This window comes from Candoia aspera, chromosome 1 (assembly GCF_035149785.1).
Source record: "Candoia aspera isolate rCanAsp1 chromosome 1, rCanAsp1.hap2, whole genome shotgun sequence".
Classification (NCBI taxonomy): domain Eukaryota; kingdom Metazoa; phylum Chordata; class Lepidosauria; order Squamata; family Boidae; genus Candoia; species Candoia aspera.
Window position 1 is genome coordinate 95,146,105 of NC_086153.1, and position 25,366 is coordinate 95,171,470.

A 25,366-nucleotide genomic window follows, 5' to 3' on the forward strand; every position below is an offset into this window, starting at 1 on the left:
GAAATCCAAATTAATTGCTCATATCAGTGTTTAACAAATAGAGAAAAAATATTTCCTGTATAGAACATTTGGAATGAAAAAAAGTATATATTGAAGAGGAATCATTCACTGCTTGGATGTCATACAATTAATTTACATTTAGGAGAGTCCAACAGAGTATTAAATATTTTATTGAATTGTATACAGCTATGATATTCTGTTAATTATTAAGAGCAGTGTGATGTAATGATTACGATGGGGGACTGGGACCAGGGAGACCTACTGTACATTCAAATCCATCTTTAGCCTTATGTTTAGAGGAAAGGCAAGATGTAAACTTAACATATAAATAAGAAATATTGAAGAATGGATGATAAAATATAAGGCTACATAGGCATAGCTATAAACACATTAGGAATCAAGCTCAATTCAAAGGAGACATTGTTTTTTCTAATGTCCCACAAAAGTCTTTAAATTTCATGCTCTCTTCACCTCCATCGTATATGAATATATAGTAGTTGCTTGAGTTAGCAGTGTTTTAGAATAAAAATATGAAAAAGTATTTATTTTTTTAGGAACAAAAAAGGAAGTAGTAGAGAATCTTAAGATATGATTTCTAAAACTTGCAGACTGTTATGCAGTACATTTTCCATGTTGTTTTAAGACATACAATTGAAATCATATAATCTGGAGAATGTACTGTGCATTCACATAGACATACTGCTACTTCTGTGCTATTCCTACAGTTCCTGCCAATCAGGGGTACAGAGTTTATGAATTGTTTATGATACTGATTCAGCCCATGTCACTACAGTCTGTTCCATCAATTGAGCTTCCCATCTTGAAAGTAGAGGACATAGTAGAGGAGGAGGATGACAAATTAGTTCCTGCATGTATTAGCTGTGGATTTGCTGACTTAGTGAAGCAACTGGGGAGACACTTTTTAGAGTAATATAATTGCATTTTCATTCTTTGACACCATCAACAATACTATTTTTTTTTATCATGAAGTCAAATATTTATTTTATTGATACAAATTATTTATAGATAGGAAAACACTATTTGGGTTTTTTTTCCTTCTAAACCAATAACAAATAAGATAAATAACTTATATATTACTGTGAAAATATTACACATAGGTAAGAGAAGGATTTTTCTCTGGAGTAACAAGATCTTTTATATAAGACAAGATTAGTAATGATAAGATGTGAAGGAACTTCGATATCCTATTCGAAATCCCTGGAATATAGATAGGATCTAGTTAAAAATATGTTCCAGCATTATATTAAGCAGTTTTAACCACTGTGCATTCTTTCTTTGGACAATGAAGCCAATATTTCATTCATTAACTCTTCTGTAGTGACTCTCTCCAATTTAAAATGAATATCTATGAGTCAAGAGGGAAGAACTGCAAATGTGTTGAAAATAAAAAATATTCCACTGTCAACATTCATGTTGGGAGTTGTGGGGAGCTGCATTTGCTCATGTGAACCTGACCCTGCATGTTACTGCATTATACTGTTACATGCTAACACTATTTGAAGAAAATCTAAAGAAAAAGCTAAGAAAAGGCTAAGTTTACTCTTCTTTTTTTTTCCACTTCAAAATGGGAATACTGTAATGTAAATCATTATCAATATCAAAAGATCAGAAAAATAAACCACTTTAGAAAACCAGTGGATAGACACGTAAGGCAAAAGTTAAATTTTACTTGTAAGCAACCAGAGTTGTTGGGAATCAGAGGGCAAATAAGCTAATTACCCACCCACCCCGGTTTACTACTACTAAGAGGTTTTCAAGAAATGACCCACATAAATTGGCCAATTGCCAGTATTCTTTGGGTTCGTGTAATGCAGATTTTTGCACACAGCCTTGGTTTTCCTAGGAAATTCTTAAAAAGAGATATAAATTTGGCAACTTGGTTCCACCCAGGTTTTAATCCAATATAAGAATTGTAAAGGGACATTTCTCTGCTTGAGTCAGTTATTACCATCTTTGCAAACAATGCAAAAGAAATACAAGGAAAATTAAAAGATTAACCCCATTATATCTTTATAGAAATTACTTTTTTATTGAGATTCTCTGAACATTCTAGAATTGCCAAAGTTCAAGTATTGACTGTGTTCCTCTCTTTTCCATGAAAATCTTGTTTTTATATCTAAGCTGTATTTTCTGTAAGTATTAAAACGTTTAGTAAACTTTAAAAATCCATGTTAAGAGCAAATTTGTTTATTAATGAAGAAAACGGCTAAACACTTTATACACTGTATAATTTTAGTACTGAATATAATTCTTGGCCATTATTTAAATTATACAGCACAACTAGAACTATTATTTAGTTACTGTTTAAAAGTTTAATGATACTGATCTCTGGCTCTGTCTTCATTAGCTTTTTATCATTCAGAGTTTTAACTGAACCATTGGATGTGCATTTCAGATTTGCTTTTATATTTTCAGAGTTCACATATAATAACAGATGTGTCTTGTGTTACCTGGTGATTCTTGTGCTATTTTTCTGTTGGTTCTTGTGTTATTTTTCAATAATTAAATAGGATCCTTACCAACCAATTTCTGAACTGTTTTCCTATTGCTGTCTCCTCAGAATGTACAATTTTAATGAGACTTCAGTAACAGGAATGCAGATTGGCTCAAATCCCATATGAATTGTTGATTCAACTTTCAGAAAATCAAATTGATTTGAATCAAAATGATTCAAAGTATTCATTTAGATTCAGTAGTTTAATATGGTTCAGAAAGCTGGTTTGGTCCATAGATTTGAGAGATTGCATTAAGATTTAATTCCACTTTCAGTAAAATGTAGATAGAACTGCATTGGTGTGAAGAGCTTATCAGTTCTATTGCATCAACCACCTCATGTATTGGTTGAAATCTATATCTTGCTTAGATTCTCTTAGAAGTTTTTTTTATTTGTTCTGCCAAATACTGATTGATTAATACTAACTAATGTTACTTATTAAAGTAGAGCTTATTACTGGTATATAGTTTTCAGTCCTGTGCACATAATTATTAGTTTGTTTATTTCATACATTGTAGGAATCTGGCATTGATCACCAGTCTGTAAGAGCAAAAGGAAAAAAAGACAGTGCACAAGAAGAAGCTCAGGAAGGTAAATCTTTGTGTAAAATAAAATCTAGGCCATTCTAGGCACACCTGGTGAGCAACGTGACCAATGTTCTCTTGACAAATCCTGTTTATGTAGCATAATAAGGCAAAGGTACTGTTAGTAAACTAACAGACTATGGTTTTTAGAAGTCTGTTTGTTAAAAAGAAGCCATGGTTTACCTGTATCACATTAGGTCAAAAACAAATATTGCATTATGATTCAGTGGGTTCTTGGGATTTTACAGACATGTTGAAAATTCGTAATCATATGGCCAGGGTCAGAGATTATGAAATTCTGGTTTCAAATATGTGAATGAGCCAGGTCATCTCCCCTTGTTCTATTCAGAGTTGTATGCATTTAGGAGAGCCAGAATTCCTCCAATGTGTTTTCAAGATATGAAATAAATGTCTTGGCAACCTTGTTGTGTGTGTTTTGAAGCAGAGAGAAAGCCAGGCACACTTCATATGTTCAGTCCAATTCAGAAATCAGGACTCTACAATAGATTAAGAAAGCATAAGAAGAAATATAATTAAGACAGAGATGGCTATACCATAAGTCAGAAACGCCAACCTATATTTGCTTTAAAAATGAATGAAGGACAGCAACAAAAGAAAGTTGGAATGCTTCTGAACTTAGTCCCAAAAAATAGTATTAATTTATGAACAGGCAGAGTGACAACAGCCAGGGAGTCTTGCATATAGAAAATCAATCAATGTAGTACTAATTAATAAATATATTGCAAGACTCCAAACTCAATGAAAAAGTCCAAAATGCTCCACATGCAATGCAACATTATCAACTAAACAGTTGGTAATCCTAAGAACATTAGTAAGACCTTTCTCTCCTCAGTTAAGCCATTAGGCAGCTGTTTGCTGGTAAGAATCATTTCTAGGATGGGAAGGATGCCAAACTGCTGGGTCAGCATAAGGCTGAGAGGGGAAGATTGAAAAGCACTGGGCTTCTGCCAATTAACCAGGCTGTAGAATCTTAGCTTGGAAAATGACCAAGCATTTATTTAAGAATTTCATAACATCTGGTTCTTTTTTCCCAGTGCCTCTTCATGACTGCTTTAGAAATGGGAAGTTGTAAAAGGCTATTTTCATGTGCTCAGTGCTCTGCAGCACTGCATGCAAACAGCCATTTAATATGGCATTTGGCAACTTTACCGCCTAATGGAGCACTGCTTCCAAGTTGGGATAGGATAAAAATCTGTTCTGTTTGCTGATTTATCCAGGCTTGTCTTGGAATAAACTCTGGTCTACATTAGGTATTCTTCAAATAATTATCAGTTCTACTTTTCACAAAGCATTGTATGTGTGTGTGATTAATGCAATTGTATTCGAGGTTGCCTGGTAAGTCAGAGTAAATGCTCTTGAAGTGATATCAGCATATTGTATAACATTACTCCCAAAGTAGTATAAGGAAGAACATGACCATAACAAATGAGTTAAAGTGCCCTCAAATTTCTTGCAACACCAACACAATCATTAGTCTATCCATCCAGTAGATAGGAAAAACAATATTTTGATGAGTTAATTTCAACTTTTAATCACAGGATGTAAACTTAGTGTTCTTCAAGACTTGAGTTCATTGGTTGAAAATAACTGGAATTTCAAATTCTTGATTCAGATCTTCTTGTATATTTGTTACAGATATTTTAAACTGTTCCTTTAGCTTTTAACAGAAAAAAAGAAGTAGGTTTAGATTCTGTAATGGTATGTGGGAATGACCTTGGGAGATTTTTGGGGGGGGGAAGCTGCAGCCAGGGCAATGGTCAGATAAAAAACAACTTAGCCCGCAGCAGGAATGCAGGCGGGGCAAACATCTCAGAAGGACCCTCCCTAGTTTCTTGGGCTGTAAAGGGGACGGGGGAGAAATGTGCTTTCAGACTTGCAAGATTCTCTTAATGTAACCTTATAACAAAGTAGAGCTAGTGATTCTGGATGTGCTTCTTATCTGGACTACTTTGCAAGGCTAACATATTCTGAGATCGAATTCTTCAGTATTAATAACGTATCAGGTATTTTAGAAGCATCAGGTCTGTATTGAGCTGTCAAAACATGTTTTAACTGCATATATCTACATTTTTGTGTTGATGGTAAAGAAAGGAGATTAAAACTGCCACCTGTCATAGACAAATGTAATTTAGAAAGGGAGATTCTGGGTGTTTTACCTTCTGAAATAAATTTTCTCCAAAGCCTATCATTTGATCAAAAAATTTATTTGGAATAAACATAAATATTGCTTTTAAAACATATACAAGCCCAGAAGTTACATTCATTTAAATTATGTTTTATTTTACCCCACCAAGTCAAAGGTATCTTATACCATCTGTCAAAATCTAAGGTAATTTGTTCCAGCATAATAGACATATTAATTTGGACAAATTTTGAAATATCTAATAATAAAATAAAACAATAAAACAAAATATTAATAATAAAATTAGTAGAGACCACAAATCCCATCTGTGTATACCATTCCAGTGAGATCTCTGATCCTAAAGGAGGTAAATTAGATTTAGCTTTAAAAATTTATGAGCATACTTATTATACATTTGGGTTACAAAATTTGACGACATACCATGCAACCCCCTTTTTTCCACTAGTTGGGTATCTCATTTTATGCAAATTCACTTTATATAAGCTTTTGGGGGAATGTCACTGTAGCATAAAGTGAGGAAAGTTTATATATGTTTTAGATGTGGATGAGGTAAGGGAAAAGAGAAATTACTTTTTTGCCCTACCATTTGTAACCCCCTTGCATAAGATCCACTGCTGCTCTTCTGAAATTTGCAAGTTTCTTAGAAAGTCACCTCCAGATGTATGCTGTTTTCAGAACAATTGCCCACAGAAAACAGAAGTGGTGTTAAAAAAAGAAATCCTCAATATATAAATGCAGCTCTTGTATATCTTCCACTTCTTACCTCTATTAATCTGAAACTTGTTATAATTAATCTCCCCAAATAATTGTGAATTTCATCCAGTTCCCCAAATACCTTTTTAAAAATAAGGCATCAGGCTAGAAACCAGGAGACACAAAGCCAGCTGGGTAACCTTGGGCCAGTCACCCTCAGCCCCAGGAAGGAGGCAGTGGCAAACCATTTCTGAAAAACCTTGCCAAAAAAACTGCGGGGACTTGCCCAGGCAGTCTCCAAGAATCAGACATGATTGAACAGATTTAAATAAACAAACAAACAAACAAACAATTTCAGAGGTCAAAGTTTAAAGGCAATTGGAACAAAACTAGTATATCTGTATGCCAACAAGTAGCAGGCCTCATCCCCTAATTGGTTTAGAGAATGTCAAACAAAATAAAAGTTACAGCATAAGTTCATAGTGAATAATTGTAATAATTACTGGAATAGCATTCGAAGTGACTCATTGTTTTTGCTTGTTGAATATGATAGCATCTTGGTTAGGCTAGGGAGGGAATAATGGTGATTAACCAATAGTGATTTTATTTATTTATTTATTCTGGCAAATAGTCAAGATGGCTAATAAAATTTTGAGAATAAGAACAATATACTGTATAAAAAGTTTAAAAACTCTGGATGATTTCCCCCATGTGGAATAGCATGGAAAGGGACCATGGGATACCAGAAGTAAGTAGCCAGCGTGTCAGACAGTAGTTCTGCAACGCCATCTTCTGTACCTGGTCTGACAGGAAGGACTGGAATCACAGTTAATCAATGCCTCCTGGATTCAGTCCTGCTAGATGGTCCAGCAGGATACACCAAGAGATCCAGGAGAATCTTTCACATTTCTCCAATTCAGTTTTGAGTGTAGGACATTATCCAGTGTCCAATACAGTCAAAATATTTTCAGCACTACATTTTGGCAAAAACCCAGTTGAAATGTGTCCAGATGATTAGTATCATTCAAAGGCCTTTAGAGCCACAAGGTCACACCTTCTGAATCACATTTTCCAGAGACTAGCCTTTAATTGTACTGCTCTCCCAGGTTAAGACTGGAGCCCAGGAAGCTGATGCAATCTTGTGCAGACAGCCTGTTTTCTACAGGTAGCAAGCAGATAAGCAGGCAGCCAGGTGGTTGAGGGCATCTTCTCTTTGTCTTAGCATTTAACTGGGTCAGCTAGACAGAATGCTGGGAGTTCATGGCCCAGTTAAAAAGAGAATGTAGGGTTGGTTTGTTTTTTAATGGTGAAAAGCAGTGTTCTCTAAAACACGCCTATCCTTTGATAGTGAATTAGGTCTCTGGAGAAGAAATTTCTTTAGAACAGTTTCAGTGAATGGATGGTATATTCTTGGATATAAGAAAGCTACAATTCTTGAAATACCTGTCATATATTTTATGCTTAATTTGTGCATGTGGCCCATTGAAGCAGAATTGTGTGAGCATGACTGTTTGTGGGGTTTTTTAAAATATTTTTTAAATATAAAGTACATAAATTTCAAAAGTTATGAAAGTTAACCAGAACATAGATGCCACTATTGACTGATAACCTTATCCATTGAAAAATAAATAGTAAGTTAGAAGAACACAGTGAAAATTTAAGGACAGGTTAAGACTTACGCTGCTAGTTTTCCATGTAAGGGAGCAACCTGAAACTGGGTTCATGTGAGGGCTGAGGGAAAGCCAGGTAGTATGATAGAGAGCCTCTAAAACAAACATGAAAGTTTGCTTTAAAAGATGTGGAATTGTGAGTGATATACTTGTGTAAACCTGTAACACTTGACTCATTGTTATTTGGTTGACTGATGATTAAGTCCAGTGCACCTTTTTGTTTCACTGAAAGGGCTGTGATCCAGAGATAGCTCAAAAAAGGTGGAGAGAAGGGAAGCAAATTCTGCTCATTTTCCTCTTCTGTGCAATTTCGAATGTCACTTGCTTATCTGAAACCATTATTGTTCCTCCTTCCATGAGAAGGAATGTTCCATGAGTAGAAATTCATTCAATTATCTCTCCATTCAGTCCATTATTTAATCAGCTAAACCATACCATCCCTACCCCTATGGGGCTAATACTGATAAATCCATTATTTTCATGTGTTTAATTAAAAAAAAAACCCTGTATATAAAATTTGTCTGACTTTCTTTTCTTTTTTACCACATTTAGCATATGGTCAACATATTGATAACTGTCAAAGAGAAGATTTGTCAGTGGCTGAAACAGACATTAATCAGGAAATATCATTTTCTGAACAAGCAGTTAATCTCAAAGATAACCCTGTAAGCGAAGAGTCAAAAGACAAAGAAGATGACACTCTTCTTCCTGTAAGTGTTTATATGTGTATATGTATGGATTTAGTTTAATAGCCTTCATTTTGCAATTTTTGTCCATTTTCATGTACAGCCCCAAAATAATATATAGGATAACTTGGATTTAAAAGAGGGCAAATTTTGTTCCTTGCTGTAGCCCATTCACACATTACTCATGGGGAAGAGGCATTTTGTGACTAAATTAACAGCTCCGCCTATTATTTGTTAGTACAGACCTTTGAGTGAGGGAAGCCAACATGCACAAGATTTGTGGGAGTATAGCTAGGATATTTTTGCAAGTGGAGTTCTGGGCACAGATGGTAAAATATAATTAGCTGGAACTATATGTCAATTAACTTACTTGGTGAAAGACAAATGGAAAAGCCACATGCAACAAGTGAGGTGGCAAAGTATTACAGCAGAGAAGCTACTTGTTCTACTGGTAGTGGGCCATTAATCGAAAACCAGTTTAGTGCTAAAGAGTTTTTAGCTTGTTTTCTTTATAAAGTCATTTGGATGGCTATGATAAAACTGTATTCTCCATTATTATCACTGGTAATTTGAAGTTAAGAAATATTTCAGCATCACAAGTGCTGTTTAATATCAGCTCTTAAATCAAGGAATAAATGTCCTTAATTGATACTAGATGATCAGTCATTCTGGCTTATTTTTATTTTAATCTACAATTTGCAATTCTTATTGACATTGCTTTTCCTATTGGATAGAAAAATTTTAAAACCTCAGAAGGCATCATAAGTCCTGTAGCAGAGTATAAATCACAAACAGATAACGTGAGTCTACCAGATCTGTTCCTTGGACCACCACTGTCTCCCCCTCCACCTGAGTTCTGGGGGTCTAGATATAGCTGTTCTCCCATATGAGAGAGTTCCATTTGGGCAGATTGTTAAATTGGTCATGCATGGGGAGATATTTATCTGGAATCTGGATGGGGCAGAACAGGAGATCTCTCTTCCCTTTTTAGCTTTTAAATAAATGGCTCCAATTTCCTCTTTTAACAAAAGTTATCAGGCCCAAATGTTTTTGAGTGCATGGGATGCACTCAACACTGGACTATCAATGAATTTATTTGTTTATTTATAAATTTATTCACCGCCCATCTCCACCTCATGGATTAAAGATGTTTATTTTAATAAAGGCATAGAAGTGAATAGTTGGGAAGGAAGGTAGTGTAACGATCCACATGCTCGAGCATTCACTCAAAGACAGTTCTGAGACTTGGATTCTAGTAACTGTTTAATGAAGCGAAGCGTCTGGTACAAAGCAAAGTTGTGAATGGCTTCTTTCCCACACATTCTACAATTTAAAATTCACATTCTCTACTTTCCTCCTCTTCTACCCATCAAAGCATGTATTCCCCCCTTTGCCACCAGATGGCCCGGACGGTGCTCGGCCGGATGGCCTTGACAATGAATGCCTAGTCTAAACAACCGAATTCACACTCCAAAGTAACACCCCCTCCCTTCTGGTGCCTCTGTGTTGACACGGGTTCAATGAAAATTGGATGCGAGTCAGATCAGGATGTTCTGAGGATGTTGTGATCAGGAAGTATGACAGGTAGCTGAATCAAGATAAAGAAACCTAGATCTATATATAAGAGGTAGCAATCTTTTATCAGCAGACAATAGATAGACGATTGATTGATTGATTATGTGCCATTGAGTTGTTGTCAAATCTTGGTGACCACATGGATAGATTTTCTCTATGAAGAATAGACAATAAAGAAAGGTAAAAATGCACAAGTGAACAAACAGCACTGAAAAGAAAAGAAAACACTGATGTTTTATATCTATATTTTCCCTGCCAGCTTTATCCTACTGGTTTCAGTTTTCCCAGGGCTTTTGGGCAGAGGGTTTGATTCCTGGACCAAGTAGGAAATCTGTTCCTGCTGTACTGTCCTTTCTGCTTACAGCACATGTATCCAACTCAGATGGTGGCGGGGGGGGGGGGGACTTTACTTGCCTCTCCCACTCTGTGTTCCTTCCTCTGCCTCTCATTGGAGGAGGACAGTGGCTTTTAGGGTTATACAACATTTAGAGTTGCCAGAGAGTCTGCAGGATGCTAAATCCACTACAAATCTGCTGAAAGTCTGTTAGTTAACTTGGAAAAAGGCATTGTTTTAATTGTTCCAAATTACATAATTGATTCCAATTAAATTATAATATGAATGGTGGGAGCAGAGGGAAGGGAAGAGAAGTTTCTAATCAGAAACTTATGAAGTGCATGTATTACAGTTAAAAACAGCTATTCTTCCCAATAACTTGAATGATGTTTTGGGGTAACACACACACACACACACACACACACCCACCCCTGTAGCTCTCTTCAGGCAGGAGTCTTTTAAAGTAGGTTTCCCACTCTTTCCTTTCTCTGACCACCATGCATTCACATGGCAGCTCTGAAAGACTCCAGTTTGCACCAAAAGCTGTGCTTGCATTTAAGCAAACACAAGAATGACTTCTGTTCAGGCACCCCAGTTTCATATGGGCTGCCAGATAGAGAAATCCTCTGCCACTTTCAAGTCCCTTATCTGTTCAAGGCAATGCCCGAAAAGAATAAATACTTTTGCCTAAAGCCATGCCCATTGCACAGCCAGAAATGTAGATTTAGTCCTAGTATTTCTTTCTTTTTTTGTCTTTTTTAAATGAATTTGTTGACATTAAGATTTCAAACAATTGCATTAAATACTTTTAACTAGAACTTCAGATTTCCGAAGGACAAAACGGGTACAACAAAAATTGGAGACCTTGCACCTCAGGATATGAAGAAAATCCGTGCTTTGGCGCTGATTGAACTAACTGCTCTCTTTGATATCCTTGGAACTGAACTGAAGCCACAAAAAGCAGCAAAGATTAAAACGAAAGGTGAGTTTGTTGAATTTGGCTTTTTGTTTGTTTGTTTGTTTTGCAAAATGTGTGTATGTTTGGATACCCACTTGTGTATTTTAATTTGTAAACATTGTCAGTGGAGGTGAATAATGAGGTAAGGTCAGTTTGGATCCCATATACACTTAGAAATAAGAATGGAGTAGAAGGGCATTTTGCAGTGGCATCATTTCCATACTGCCAGGAAAGCTAAGTGGACTTGCCTAGTGAGCTGAGCTCCATTCAAGGGAGATATTACCCTTTTTTCCCATCTGTGGTATGCAAGGCTAAGATGCTAGTTGGTGGAAAACCTTGGCTGAGGTAAGCACATTTATATTCCACTGATTTCCACTGCAGTGTTAAATATGTTTAAATGTACTTAACCATAGCTGGATCAGATAGTAGATAGGCTGCGATATGAAACAGAAAGGAACTGGTGCATGAAATAATAAATATCCTGGGGATGGAAGAGATAATTTTTTATATTTGTTTCTGGCATAAGTTGATGTTTTCTGCCTGAAGCCCATTTGGATGATTACTCTGTAATTCATCTGTTCTGTAAGCTGGCTCTTTATGCTTCTGTCTTGCTTCCCCATCTCTTTTTTTATATTCATGCTTCATTTTAAACAGTTTCTAGTCTTCAGAAGCTTCCCCAACTTTGAACGTTTCTCAGCAATGACTTCTTCTTGATTGCTGAGAGCAATCCATGATGGCTGAGTTCATCAGGCAAGGATGAAATAACAATCTGAAAGGATTGCTTAGCACTTGAAGGTTTGGAATAAAATTTCCACTGATGTTACAGAATGACTTAAATACTGCATAATTGTATTCTGGCCTAGTCACTTTTGTTAGACCCATGCCCCTCTTTTGAACCTTCCCTTTTTGGGAAAGGTTTTTAAGAAGATGGGCCAAATTGCAGTTCAGAGGGCCCTGTATTATCTAGACTTGTTTCAGGCCAGGACATAGTATGGAAACGTGATTGTGCTTGTTGATGATCTCTTGTAGAGCCAGAGGAGAGGCAGTGTGACCATCCTGCTTCTCCAATTTCTTACTAGCTTTCAATACTATTAGTCATAGCATTCTTCTAGATCCATTATGGGGACTGGGAATGGAAGGCATAGTGTTGTAGTAGTTCTGCTTTCTCTGTGATCAGTTCCAGTTGGTGTTGATGGGGGCAAAGCCCCTTTTTATGGGTTGCCACAGAGCTCAATGCTCTTAACCCTCCTGTTTAACATTTATATGAAGCCGCTGGATGAAGTCATCCATCAACATGGGATCAAGTTTCATCAGTATGCCGATTACAGTTGTAGACCCCTGGCTGATCAGATAATGCTGTAAAGGTCTTGTCCCAGTTCCTGGAGGCTGTTTACATCTGAATGGGGAGGAACAGGCTTAACGCTAATAAAAGCAAGTGACTATGGGTTCATAGTTTTTCTGATTCCAGTAATTTTCCATCTTTACTTCTGAATGGGTTTGCATTTCCCAAGACAGAATTGGTTTGGGGGTCTTCCTGGACTCACAGCTTATGCTCAAAGAGCAGGTGGTAGCTATGACCAGGAAGGACTTTGCACGTATTCTTCTGATGCATCAGTTGTGTCCTATTTTGGATCAGGAGTCCCTTCACATGGTTGCTCATGCCTTAGTCACCTCGCATGTAGACTATTGCAATGTGCTCTATATGGGGCTGCTCTTGGAACAGTTGGTTCAGAATACAGTAGAATGAGCAGTTATGGACATGCCTTGTTATAACCATATAACATCTGTGGTGGGCAATTACCAGGTAACCATCCATAAAGAGGTTGTATGCATGTAGGCTGTATGTATCCAGAAGTGCTTGCTCAATGTGTTGAAGTTGTGGTCTGAATTCTCCAGAGCTGATTTCAGTTTTCCATATGTTAGGGGTATAATGGATGGTTGGGGGGAGCTTTGGATACCCAGGTTTCAGAATCTCCCAAGATCAGCCCATATGACTTCACCTCTCCTTTCCTCTGGTGGTCAATATATCAAAACCTTTTGTGGTGACAAAGATGAGGCTATAGGATTGCAGCATGAAACAGCTGTGAGATTAATTTAAAGGGCAAATCAAAAGATAAGTCCTTTTGAAGGAGAGATTATAGCCACCCAAAAGGGTTTTTTTTCATAACTTTTACAATGAGTTTCATTTTTTTCTAACATCTGCCTTTCTTCTTAGACCTTTTTCTTTGATTTCATAATTTTATTTTGTCTCATATGTTGATGTGCACCTGTTACCTTAGATGTAATCGAGCGACTTGATCTTATAAACAAATTTTTATGCATTATCAGGTCAATTTGATTCAGTCTGCCTGAATCAAGTGTGCGTGTGTGTGTGTGTGTGTTCTAGCTTTCCCTCAGTCTGGATTTTAATGCAATGTTCAATAATTTTTTAAAAATGCAATATTTTGTTAAAAAGAAATAAAAAATCAAATTTAAAATGGTAGCATTAAATAGATTAAAACCAGGAAAATGTTTTTGTTAACTGCTATGAATTGCAACATGTTACCAGTTAATCAAATAGCTTCCTGGGCCAAAACTTGCAGGACGTGTTCAGCAGAGATGTCAGGACAGGAGCTAAATAATTAAAAGCCACAGTGACTAATGAAAGAGAGATATCTGAGTTCTCTGAATATGATTTTCATCCACCTGCCAGGAAATAACTTTCTAGTGCAGAGCTAGTAACATATTTTAGGAATTTTTCTTCCTCTCTCAGTTGTCACAGTTATAAAAGTAGTGTACTATTAAATTAGTTTATTGAATCTGTTTCAGATATTCCTTGAATTATTTCCAGATTGTTTTTTTCTTCCTTTCTGAAAAATGAATGTTATTCTGTATGCAGGTTATGTATTTTTAGAGACACTGGACTCTTCAGATTGGCCCTGACTTCTTTTTTCATTCCATGTATTCTGTTTTTTTAAAAGTCCATTTTTTAAAGTGACATAGATTAATAAGTAAGTACAGGAATTTTGTGTTAGTATGATTAGTATTTGGCTTTGGAGATTTATATTACTGGATTCTACCTAAGAGACTTCTCCATTCACTTATTCCAACCTCTCCAAATACCCAAGCTTGGTAGGTACATGGAGAAGCTTCAGGAAAACTGGCAGATGGACAGAGTTGGATACAATCCCTGTTAATAATAACAGTGATAATTGGAATGTATATAAATAACTTCAAATGTTCTCATATCATCTTTCTAACAAATCTGTAAGAAAGGTAATGTTGTTCATATATTTTAGATGACAGTCTGTGCCGAATTCTAGTTAGGGATTTTCTCTATTCCTTCTTGGCCTTTTGGCTATGTTTATGTGTGAAGTATTCTTCCTGCATATTTTCAAAAATAACTGCATATTTAGTGGGCTTTACTCCAGATAAATGACCATATTGTAATAGGATTGTGCTGAAAATGAACCTGTCTGTCTGAATATGAAAATCAAAAGCTGTGCATATTTTATGAAAGAAAACATTACTTTAAAATGCTTTCATGTCACCACTTCGTGAGGATTTTAAGGCCTTTTTCTTTTTCTTTATACAGAATCTGGTCTTTTTGGTGTTCCACTCTTGGTTTTGCTAGAACATGATCAGAAGAGAGTTCCAAGTATCCGGATACCACTTATCTTTCAAAAAGTGAGTAGGCTGACTAGTCTCCTTTGACAATACGTCCTTGGGCTTTGAAAAGTATATTATATGTAATACTGAATCAAAGAAAAATAGCTAATGTTTTGTTATCTAGTAAAATGTTTTTATTAAGTACGGCATCCTCCCCTTTTACGCTTGATGCCTTGATAAAATTCTTTTGACTCTCTGTAGTTAGGTGGGCGAGTTAAACAATGTTGTCCTTACCTTCTTTTCTTGTATACTCACATAATCATCAACCAAGAATGCAAGTAATTGTGTCTTATTTGAGACTGGATTTCCCAGAATTTTGCAGATTAAACCAAGATGATCTGCATGTGTTCTTAAGCTTTATTGCACAAGAGAGTGGGGAAAAGTGGGGGTCCTCCTAGATTTGTGGCTCCTGCTTAAACAGCAAAGGGAAATTATGGCCAAGGGGACCTTTGCCTAGCTTAGACTACTGCACCACTTGTGATCCTACCTGGACCATGATGTCCTGGTGATGATAAATCCAGAAGCTGCAATTGGTCCGGAATGTAGCAGCTAGACTGCTGGCAGGACAAGCCCATTTTGATATCACTGCATGAATTACTGTCAGCTTCCTGTCAGCTTCCAGGCCCAATTCAAAATTGGCTGTTACCTACAAAGCCATATATGGTGTAGTACCATATTCCATCATACCAGGTTCCATCAGTACCAGGTTCCATCATACACTGCCTTGCCATAGTTGATTTGGGTATCTCAAGGGGGCATATGAGAGTCCCATTTCCCTGGAAATACATGGAACCTGGGCAAAATGGGGCCTTCTGTCTTGGCCTCCACGTTTTGGCATATGTTTCCCCTGGAGGTGCATATGGTGATAATACATTCCTCAAGGCAGTGAAAACATTCTTGTTCCATTGTGCATTTGACAGTAACTATTTTACTTTGGAAGGTGTAAATAAAATAAAAAAGCAATTTGTAAACTAGCATCAAGTTAGAGTCTTGTAGAAGTGGCTTTTCATAGTAAAGGCCGCAGTATCCAGGAGTAATGTAAGCTGGGCAATACTCTTGCTCTCTCTGTATAAAATGTTTTATTCTTACCTGATATATCCACCCTGGGCTAATACCTAAAGATAAAAATTCTGCACTCAAGAATAGCAAGAAGCCTCATGAAGCAAAGCTGTTACGCACTTGACCAAATGCATTTGATTGGGTACATCAGTGAACTGTATATATTCTCTTCTGCATATAAAATATTGTTCATTGATCAATACCCATGCAAACACATATCTCCTCCATCCCAATAAATTATCTTACCTGAGTCAGGAATGGGAAGGAAGCCAAAGCAGAAAGCAGGATATGAATTTCAGAAATCAATCAATAAAGTCCATGTTCCATGATGTGTAGACTGGGTGAGGTATTAGCCATTCTCCAAATTGATTCTGGATAAATGTCACTTCATGCACATGTGTTGCAATAATGGTAGGCTCTTTTTAGCTTAAAGACCCTATAGTTGTGGTATTGCATAAAAAAATATTGTTGGCTGCTGTGTGAAATAAGGGAGGCATATATGTTGAAATAATTATGATAGCGCCAATCTTTTTATTGTTTCACAATGTTTTTTCTACCTGAGCTGTTTTCCATTTTTATGTTCAGCTCATTTCCCAGATAGAAGACGGAAAGCTGGAAACAGAAGGATTGCTTCGAATACCAGGAGTTGCTGCTAGAGTAAAGGTAAAATAATCATTCAGCTTAGGAACAGTGGTGCTCTGTTGTTACCAGTGTTTGTTTCTTTGTGTTTATTTGATAACCTGATAACTTTGTATGTATGTATGTATATAAAACATAAACATTCCCTTCTTACCCCTATGGGTGGTATGTGTCTTCCTCAACCTCGGGTCCTCTACCAGAGGCCTGGGAATTTGAGGGTTCTGCACAGTATCTTAGCTATTCCTAGCATTGCACTCTTCTGGACAGAGAGCTCTGATGTTGCTCCTAGGATCTGTTGGAGCTACTCTCCCAGCTTAGGAGTTCCCCTACCGCCACTGGGACCACTTGGCCTTCACTTTCCACATCCTCTCTAGTTCCTCCTTCAGGCCCTGGTACTTCTCCAGCTTCTCATACTCCTTCCTGATGTTGCTGTCACTTGACACTGCTACATCTATCACCACCGCTGTCTTCTGGTCCTTGTCTACTACCACGATGTCTGGCTGATTGGCCAGTACCTGCTGTCCATCTGGATCTGGAAGTACCACAGGATTTTAGTCCTGTTATTCTCCATGACCTTCTGTGGAATCTCCCACCTGGACTTGGGAGGGTCTAGCCCATACGCTATGCAGATGTTCCTGTACACAATGCCAGCTACTTGATTGTACCATTCAGTGTATGCTGTTCCTGCCTGCATCTTACACCCTGCCACTATGTGTTGGATGGTTGATGGTTTTATCCCATCAATTCCTTCCATATTCCTTCCAAATTGATGGAATATATATATTCCATACATACTGTACGTACATACATAAGTTCTTTTAAAAATATTTCTGAATTAAGGAGAGGCTGAAGAAATAATTTCTCTGACATTTTACTCAGATGTTGTCTTCTGTATTGTTGTTTGCTCCCTGGGTACACAAGGTTTTGCAATTATTTTGTTATTGCTTTTCCAATAACTCATCATCCTCTGTCATATTTTGAAACTGATTTGATTGCTGTAGCTTTTTAATGTTCATAAAATGTGAATTCTAAAAAAAAAAAGTGCAAATAGGACAGGTAGGTTATGCAATTTAGAAATATGTGCATACCCTAGGGGGGTGAAATATGAATTCTTGTTGACCTGGCAAATGGTTGGATTGAAGCAAGATATGAAATGTGCACTTTATGCAGTGCTTTGCGGGAGGATCAGCCAGTGGCTTTGAGACAATGTATTAAAAAGGGAGACATCAGACAGGAGTTACTTCTCTTAGGTTACCCGAATTATATCCAAATCCCCTGTAAAATATTGTCAGAGGAGGATTTGATCTGGGATAAAAAAGACAGGTAATATAATTGAGGTACTAGTCCTCATAACATAGAAAGGCCTTTTATATGAAGTTGGAGCATTGTTCCATCTTCCATATGGACTATCTGTTGTGATAGGGCTTCAGACAGGAGTCTGTGCAAATGTTCCACTGGGTGGAAAACTGCACATATGCCCTTTGGCCTAAGATCAAAAGCCATCTGCAAGAGATCTGCTAAAAGATACAGCTGTTGCTTGGAGCAGTGTCAGAAACACAAAAAAAGCTGGGCCAAAAAAGGGAAGTCTTAGAGTAACAAAGGGTGTCAAAAAAAGAGAGAGGGGTTCCCCATATACTCTGGCCCAGCAGTATCTCCAGTGTCAAAATCTGTAAGACAGCAGGTGCATCAAAACCTTGTCCCTGTTGTACATGCAATGGAGTTTTGATGCTAAACCCACCATCTTGCAGATTTAAACTTCCCTTTTGTAGATGCTGTTGCTCTGGTCCCACCCATAGCTTGCTTGACCTTGCTTGCTGCGCAGTCTTCCAAAGGGTACATCTAAGAGAATGTCTGTCTGTCTGTCTGTCTGTCTGTCTATCATATTTCTTTACCGCCCATCTCATATTGCAACGACTCCTGTTCTAGAGTATTACAAAAATGCATCCACAATGTTTTTAATTATTTGAAATTTCAGGGAATGAATTTAGAAGTATCACCATATGAATTGGTTTTAAATTTTAGTGCATCGTGTGATTTTTTGTAAATTAAAAGGATTTTTGAACAACCTCTTCCACTAATGGACACTACTACTGACAAGAAGAAAACACAAATGAACTATGGTAAAATGAAAATCCAATCTGTCAGCGTATATGGCATTGCATACACAAGAAGCACAATAAACATATTTTTACTGCAGTGTTCGAAAAATCCTGGGAAATATAGTGGTAAGCTTGATGCATAAGAGGGAAAAGATAGCACAGTTTGTTAGACTTTATGTGCTGCTTTTTCATGCAGGTTGTGGATAATTACAATATTTTTTAATAAATATGTAAAGGCACCCTCAGCACCTGCTTTTCTTTCTCCTGGGTCATTTAGAACCTTTGCCAAGAGCTAGAATCAAAGTTTCATGAAGGGACTTTCAACTGGGACAGTGTCAAACAGCATGATGCAGTCAGCCTTCTAAAATTCTTTATCCGAGAATTGCCACAACCCTTGCTCACTGTGGAGTATCTTAAGGCTTTCCAGGATGTGCAGAGTAAGTAGAATTTTTTTGGTTTACTGTTGGAAGATTACGCAGAGTCACATGCTGAGCATAAAAGATAAACATGGCTCAGCTCAGCCTATGAGATGCATAGATTAGGCAACCACCAAAACTACTGAATGCAGTTAATCTTTATTGACGCATAGGTCTTAGATTTCTAGTTTCTAAGTGTTCACTGACAGATCATGCTTTGAAGCCAGCAAAATGGTGAAGAGATTTCTGATTATTTTTCCTTTTCCTCCGAAAGCCCCACACCACTTCCCAAATTGCCCAAAGAGGCCCCCAGCTCTCTGGAGCAGATTATCAGGCAAAGTTAGGGGCTTTCAGAAGGAGGAGGAAGTATCATAAATTATCTCCCTCCTCATTCCAGTGGAAGGAGCCTCTGCTGGATCAGGGAGCATTCTATCAATGGATGAACAGCAACTGTCCCGTGAAACAGCAGCAAAAATTTTAATTTTCTGCCTACATCTGAAAACAGATGCACAGAATTACCTCTATTCATAAATACCCCATACTGGACAGCATAGTATAGATGAGTTGTTATTTTCATAATAGAGGGAGTTGGAAAGTGTCTTATAATTAATTGCAGAACAATATGTGCTACATTATAAATTCTAGGACTGGGTTTGCAAATAATACAGAACTACAGTTCCTAGCCAATGTGTATGTTGGCTGGGGCCGCTGAGGGTTGTTGTAATTAGCAGTACCTGAGGAGTCATAAGATTTTCTTACATTTCCTATAGGAGGCCATTTAAGTTCATTTTGAAAATGATGAGTCTTAAGAAAAAATTAAAGGTCAGACAGATGCAGACTTTGAGCAATTCCATAGTGATTCTTTTTACCCATCTCTTAGCTGCACATACATTTGTCGATTGCTCAGTCTTGTTCACAGACCAGAACTGATGCGATGCAATTTCCCAAATGCTTCAGTTACTCACTACCATTGGAAAATATGCTTGCATTTTTTCCTCCCTCAGGAGAAGGAGGTTCAAAGGAAGATGGAGTCCACATTCCAATGAGTTCATCCTACATTTGTGGGTATTTTTTCTCATTGGAGAGAATTCTGCCTCCCCTCCCATTTAGTGCTTTCCTCAGCCTAATTAGGGACAAAGCCATTCAGTGCAGTTTTGGAGAAATTCTCGTACTGTTTACTGCCATGCAGTTCTCTTGGGACTTTGTGGGATAATGCACTTCACAGTGTTTGCTAGAATGCCATTTACAGAGCTTATCTGGCACTATGATAAACAGAAGGATTTTGAGGCTTCCAAGTGTATTTATTAATAGTTTTATTCATTCCTTGCAACCATCTCTATAGCAACTTTTCAGGAGAATTATTTTGCAAACCATTAGAAAAATATAGACAAATTTATGTGGACAAATGCATGGAATGTGTGTGGGTTGGGGGAAACTAGAAACATATTTCCTTTTTTTGTTTTTTGAGAACAAAGGTTAATTATTAATTCACAGAGGACTGACAGCCGAGTTTGCTCTTGGCCAGTTTGAAAGAGAATGCCGATTGGATGAGGTTCTTTACTCTCCACTGTTGGCTAGCTCAGAGTAAGAGATTTACTAAAGATGCTTTCTGCAAACTCCAGATCCACAAAATTATATACAATAACCAATGTGCTGAATCCGTTTGAGATCTACATTTTGTGGAGAAATCATGGGTTAGTTTTATAGTATGTTAAGAATTATTAGCAAAAGACAAAGCAGTGGGGTGGCAGATCTCTTTATTTCTTTATCTCTTATTATTTATTATTTCCTTATCTCTTTATCTCTCTGTATTTGTAAGCCACCCAGAGTTGTCTTGTGCGAGATGGGTGGCAGAGGAATTTAATAAATAAATAAAGTTCTAGAGTTACATGTTAGTTTCAACTATGGATGCTATCTTTATATTTCCTTATTCAGCATTTGTTATATAAGCTCCTCCAGTGAATTAAAGAGAGACACTGATTTATATATGACTCCTTCTCTATCTATTTGCCTGAGTGGTTATCAGAATTTCAAGATTATCCTCATTGTTTGAACATGTGGATACTTTCTGTAATTGATATGGGCGTTTAGTGTGTGTATTTGGCACATGCATTTTTCAAATTTGCTTAGTTTCTGCCATGATAGCTATGTTATACCATATGTAAAAATATTAAAGAGAATATCAGCTGAGAAAATTTCAAGATTCCTGAACATTGCTGATAACAAGATTGCTCTTGGCTCATAGTGATAATTTAGCAATTAGAATAGCATAGCATAGTATAGCATAGAATAAACTTTTATTGTCATTCTGCTATACACCAAGGTGCACATTAAAATGAAATTTCATTGCAATTGGCTCACAAAAAATGTGAGTTGTACAGAGATTTGTCATTCCTCAATCAGCATCACAACTTATTTGGTATATGCTAATACTAACAATTTGCTCAAGAAAGAACACTGTGTTTCACTGAGTATCATAAACTCCTTCCTATTCATATGCATAAATGGTAGATATATCTGGGAAGGTTTTATCTTTTAAGTATTGTATATTTTTATACTGGGAAGTATTGCCCCATGAGACAAAATAGCTAAAAGAGGTTGCCATTATTTGAGACCTTATAAATCCCTTGGTAGATGAGTTGTGAAACAACATCTGGAAAACATGAATATGGAGCTTCTGTCAATCCATTGCCATATTTTGAAACTTGGGCAGCGTTTCAGTTAGGTTGATTATATAAAAATAATTTCATGTCCAGTAATGTCATTGAGGAAAATGCAAAATCATTCAAAAACTTATATACTTGCACATTTCTCTGGCAGAGCTTCCAACAAAGAAACATCAGCTGCATGCGCTGAATCTTTTGGTCCTCCTTCTCCCAGAGGGAAACAGAGATACACTCAAGGTTAGACTGTTGATCTTATTTTTAAGTATTAGAAATGGTCATTGATCTAATAAATCCAGGAAGAAAAGTTTGCTTGTTAGATTAAAAATGATCACATGTTCTGAGCAGTCTGCTGCATGTTGCTCAATTGGGATCAGAATGACTTTGGAAACAGAAAATTAAGATGTTCAGTTTGGAGTATGTGAGTTCTGTGAAGAAAGAAGAAAGGGACTTGGTGTCTTTTGCCCACAAAAGGAAGTATCAGGGAGGACATGATAGAACCAATTCTCTTTAAGGTGGTAAGTTTTTTTTTCTTTCTAGCCTCTTGTAGTAGAGGATGGACATCCCCCTCTTAAGAGGATACTTCCAGTTTGTATTTCCTGCATTGAGTTTTGGGGTGGGGTGGGGGAGATTACAATAAATGGCCCTGCATTCTAGTTGCCATTGTTGTTTTTCTTGTATAATTCACCCAAGGGTTTCCAGAATGTAGCAGAATAACTGCTGGACGTACTGTGTAGGCATTGCAAGACCAACATAAATAAAAGTTGAACAACCTGATAATGTGGCAATTGCCATGATTGGTTAACCCATATATTCTCTAGAATAAAAAGACTACCTTAGCCTCCTCTTTGCTATATTACTGAAGTAATAAAACGGTTGACTTTGATCTTGGGCATCGCATAGCTGCACTACAGACAATGTGTGCATAATATGCTCTGTAGATGCAATTAGCCATCTTTTTTAAATAGGCTATTTGAATACAAAGATCATCCACACAGCTACTTTTGAAATGGTGCTCTTATTTTCAGGTGCTGCTTGAATTTCTTCAGAGAGTGATCGATCACCGAGATAAAAACAAGATGAACCTAAAGAATGTTGCCATGGTTATGGCTCCAAACCTCTTCATGTTTCATGGTTTGGGTTCCAAGCCCACAGAACAAAGCGAGCTTGTTATGGCGGCTAGGACAGCAAATGTCATGCTCTTTATGATTAAATACCAAAATTTTCTTTGGACTGTAAGTTTGCTTTTGTTAAAAAATTAGCGTTACCCTGAGAGAACTGTCGCAGAAGCAGTGAGCCACAATTTTTCCTTCTTGCAGAAAATGTAGTTCCTTTTGAAAAGCTAGCATAAAAGCTATATTGAGAGCATGTGAGTTTGAGGGAAAAGATGTCTCTTTCTTTTGATTTGTATAAAGGCCAAATGAACGTCCATCCAAATTTAAAACAGGTTGATTTTCTTTGTTACCACATCAATAGACTATCCAGAAATAATCCAGTTTTATCTAATCCAGTTGATGCATGATTTATTTTTTTTTCCATAGAAACATCTACAGAATAGTTTGTTCTGCACTGGGTTCTTTAATTTGATTATCCATTCTTCACACCGTCCTTCCAATTTTGTCAACTATTTTGTTTTTCGTAAGAAACTGTTACCCCTTATTAATCGTATTTAGTGTACCTTACAGATGTTTCTTGATGAAAACAATCCAAATGTTCCCTTCTAGAAATACACTCATGTTAAGCTATCTGAGAAAAGAGAGTCAGTGGCTGAATCATTATGCCTATGAGTTCTTTACTGGGGTTAAACAGAGTAGGGGAAGTTGTAGTTGAGACTTTAAATGTTGGGACTGTGTATTGCACAGAAAGGCTGGGTGTAAATCCTGGTATAAGCAATTGTTCAAACTACTATGGCATCTGGAGCTCAGACTGTTGGCCAGAGGAAAATGGTTTACTTACTACACAAGGTAAATTCTTTGCAGTTAATACAGAACATATCATACCACTGAATGTGTACCAACTCAACCCTGAAATATTAAGATTCATTTTAAGAATGAAATTTCATTGTTACTGGACATAAATGCATCTGCTGTTCATTTTTAATCGCTCTTATCGTTGGAAAACTTCCAACAGATGTTTACTACCGTCTTAAGGGAGCGATAGTAATGTTGCAATGAAACATACTGTCTGTCTGCATAGATTCCTACGTTTCTTGTGAACCAAGTAAGAAAGCAGAATGCTGAAAGTCAGAAGAAAGAACGAAAGGACAAAGCAATGAGGAAACTTCTGAAAAAAATGGCCTATGACCGAGAAAAACATGAGAAGCAAGATAAAAGTGTCAGTGAACTAAAAAGTGGTGACGTAAGTGAACGACTTGCAATAAAAATCTGTGGTTCTCACTTAAACTGTACTTATAGGGCATAAAGTCCCCAGAACAAAGAACCTGACTTAAAGTTTTACCTGTTTGGAGTATGTCATGTATTTAATTGTAGAAGTTGCTTACAGTAAATAGTAGGATTGTTGCCTAAGATTGTAACTCTACCGAAGGATTTATTCATAGTGGTTCTTCTTACAAGAAGTGACTCAGCCATACCTGTGCGCTCCCTTACATTTTAGAGTTCAAATCTCCACCCTAACCTGAACAAAGAATAGAAACTAATCCTTACATTGGCTGAAATTTTGAGCAATTGAAGTCCTGGCACATCTGGAAGTCATGAAATTGGGGGATGCTGGTATAATCTACTTGTAGCTGAAGGAATTAAACAGCTACCTGGGACACAATAATTTTTTTTATTTCTCAACTATGCTGATACGGGGCTAGAGATTAAATTATTAGTACAGTCCCAGAAATAAAGCAGTGTTAAAGACCTAAAATATAGTCACTGAAAACATCTGTTCCAAGCAAGCTTCAACTTTTCTTTAGCTATCCAGTATTCTTTAAAAAACAAATACTGCTGGTAGAATATACACCTGATGATTTGTTGTTTTCACCTGAGTAACTTTAGATAATGATATCTATTAAAATGTCAAGATACTATCAACATGATACGTAACACAAAACCAATATTTGCACATTAAGTTTTCTGAAACCGCCCAGAGTCCCTCCTTTTGGGGGGAGATGGGCGGTAATAAAATTTTGATAAATAAATAAAATAAAATAAAAATAAGTACAGATTTTCTTTCAATTATTCCTCGTCTTCAGTCATATTCATAATCTTAGTGGATTGGTGCCATCTTGTGGATACATTTAGAATTGCACTGGCCTGAACATTCTTTTTTTTTTCTATTGAAAATAAATTAGCATTTTGGGCCAGACTCATTGTGATGGAGTTTTTTGGCTCTGTGGACACAGAGTGGGAGTGGGCATCTCATAGCCCCAGTTACGTAGCCCTTTTATGGCCCCCAGCTGTCATCTTCAATTATTATTAAAAGTTTGCTTAATTGTTTCAAAAGATCTCCCAATTTAAGAGAAAAGGTAAAAGTAAAGGTTCCCATTTAGTCGTGTCCAAAAACTTAGCAAAAACCCTAACTCTCCGTGTCAGCATGCTCTGGTCCCACCCACTTTGTATCATCCCCCCATTTTTTTAGCTCTTGGCTTCCTAAAATAGATTAGGCAGGGGCCTTGGCAACCCAAAGTTGGCCCATCCAGATGAGAGAGAGATACAT

At 37.0% G+C, this 25,366-nt stretch overlaps 1 protein-coding gene across 2 annotated transcripts in view; it reads left to right on the forward strand.

The window, feature by feature from the left end:
* The window catches only part of ARHGAP18 (Rho GTPase activating protein 18), a 60,110-nt gene that overhangs the window by 30,234 nt on the left and 4,510 nt on the right, over window positions 1–25,366 (forward strand). The window contains exons 4-12 of one of the 2 annotated variants that reach the window (XM_063310152.1): window positions 3,034–3,106; window positions 8,179–8,336; window positions 11,038–11,203; window positions 14,754–14,845; window positions 16,472–16,549; window positions 18,902–19,061; window positions 21,861–21,943; window positions 22,732–22,938; window positions 23,900–24,056. In XM_063310152.1, coding sequence (XP_063166222.1) covers window positions 3,034–3,106; window positions 8,179–8,336; window positions 11,038–11,203; window positions 14,754–14,845; window positions 16,472–16,549; window positions 18,902–19,061; window positions 21,861–21,943; window positions 22,732–22,938; window positions 23,900–24,056 — 1,174 coding nt within the window. Of the gene's footprint in view, window positions 1–3,033; window positions 3,107–8,178; window positions 8,337–11,037; window positions 11,204–14,753; window positions 14,846–16,471; window positions 16,550–18,901; window positions 19,062–21,860; window positions 21,944–22,731; window positions 22,939–23,899; window positions 24,062–25,366 lie in introns of both variants that reach the window. The other variant, XM_063310161.1, reaches the window with a different exon arrangement.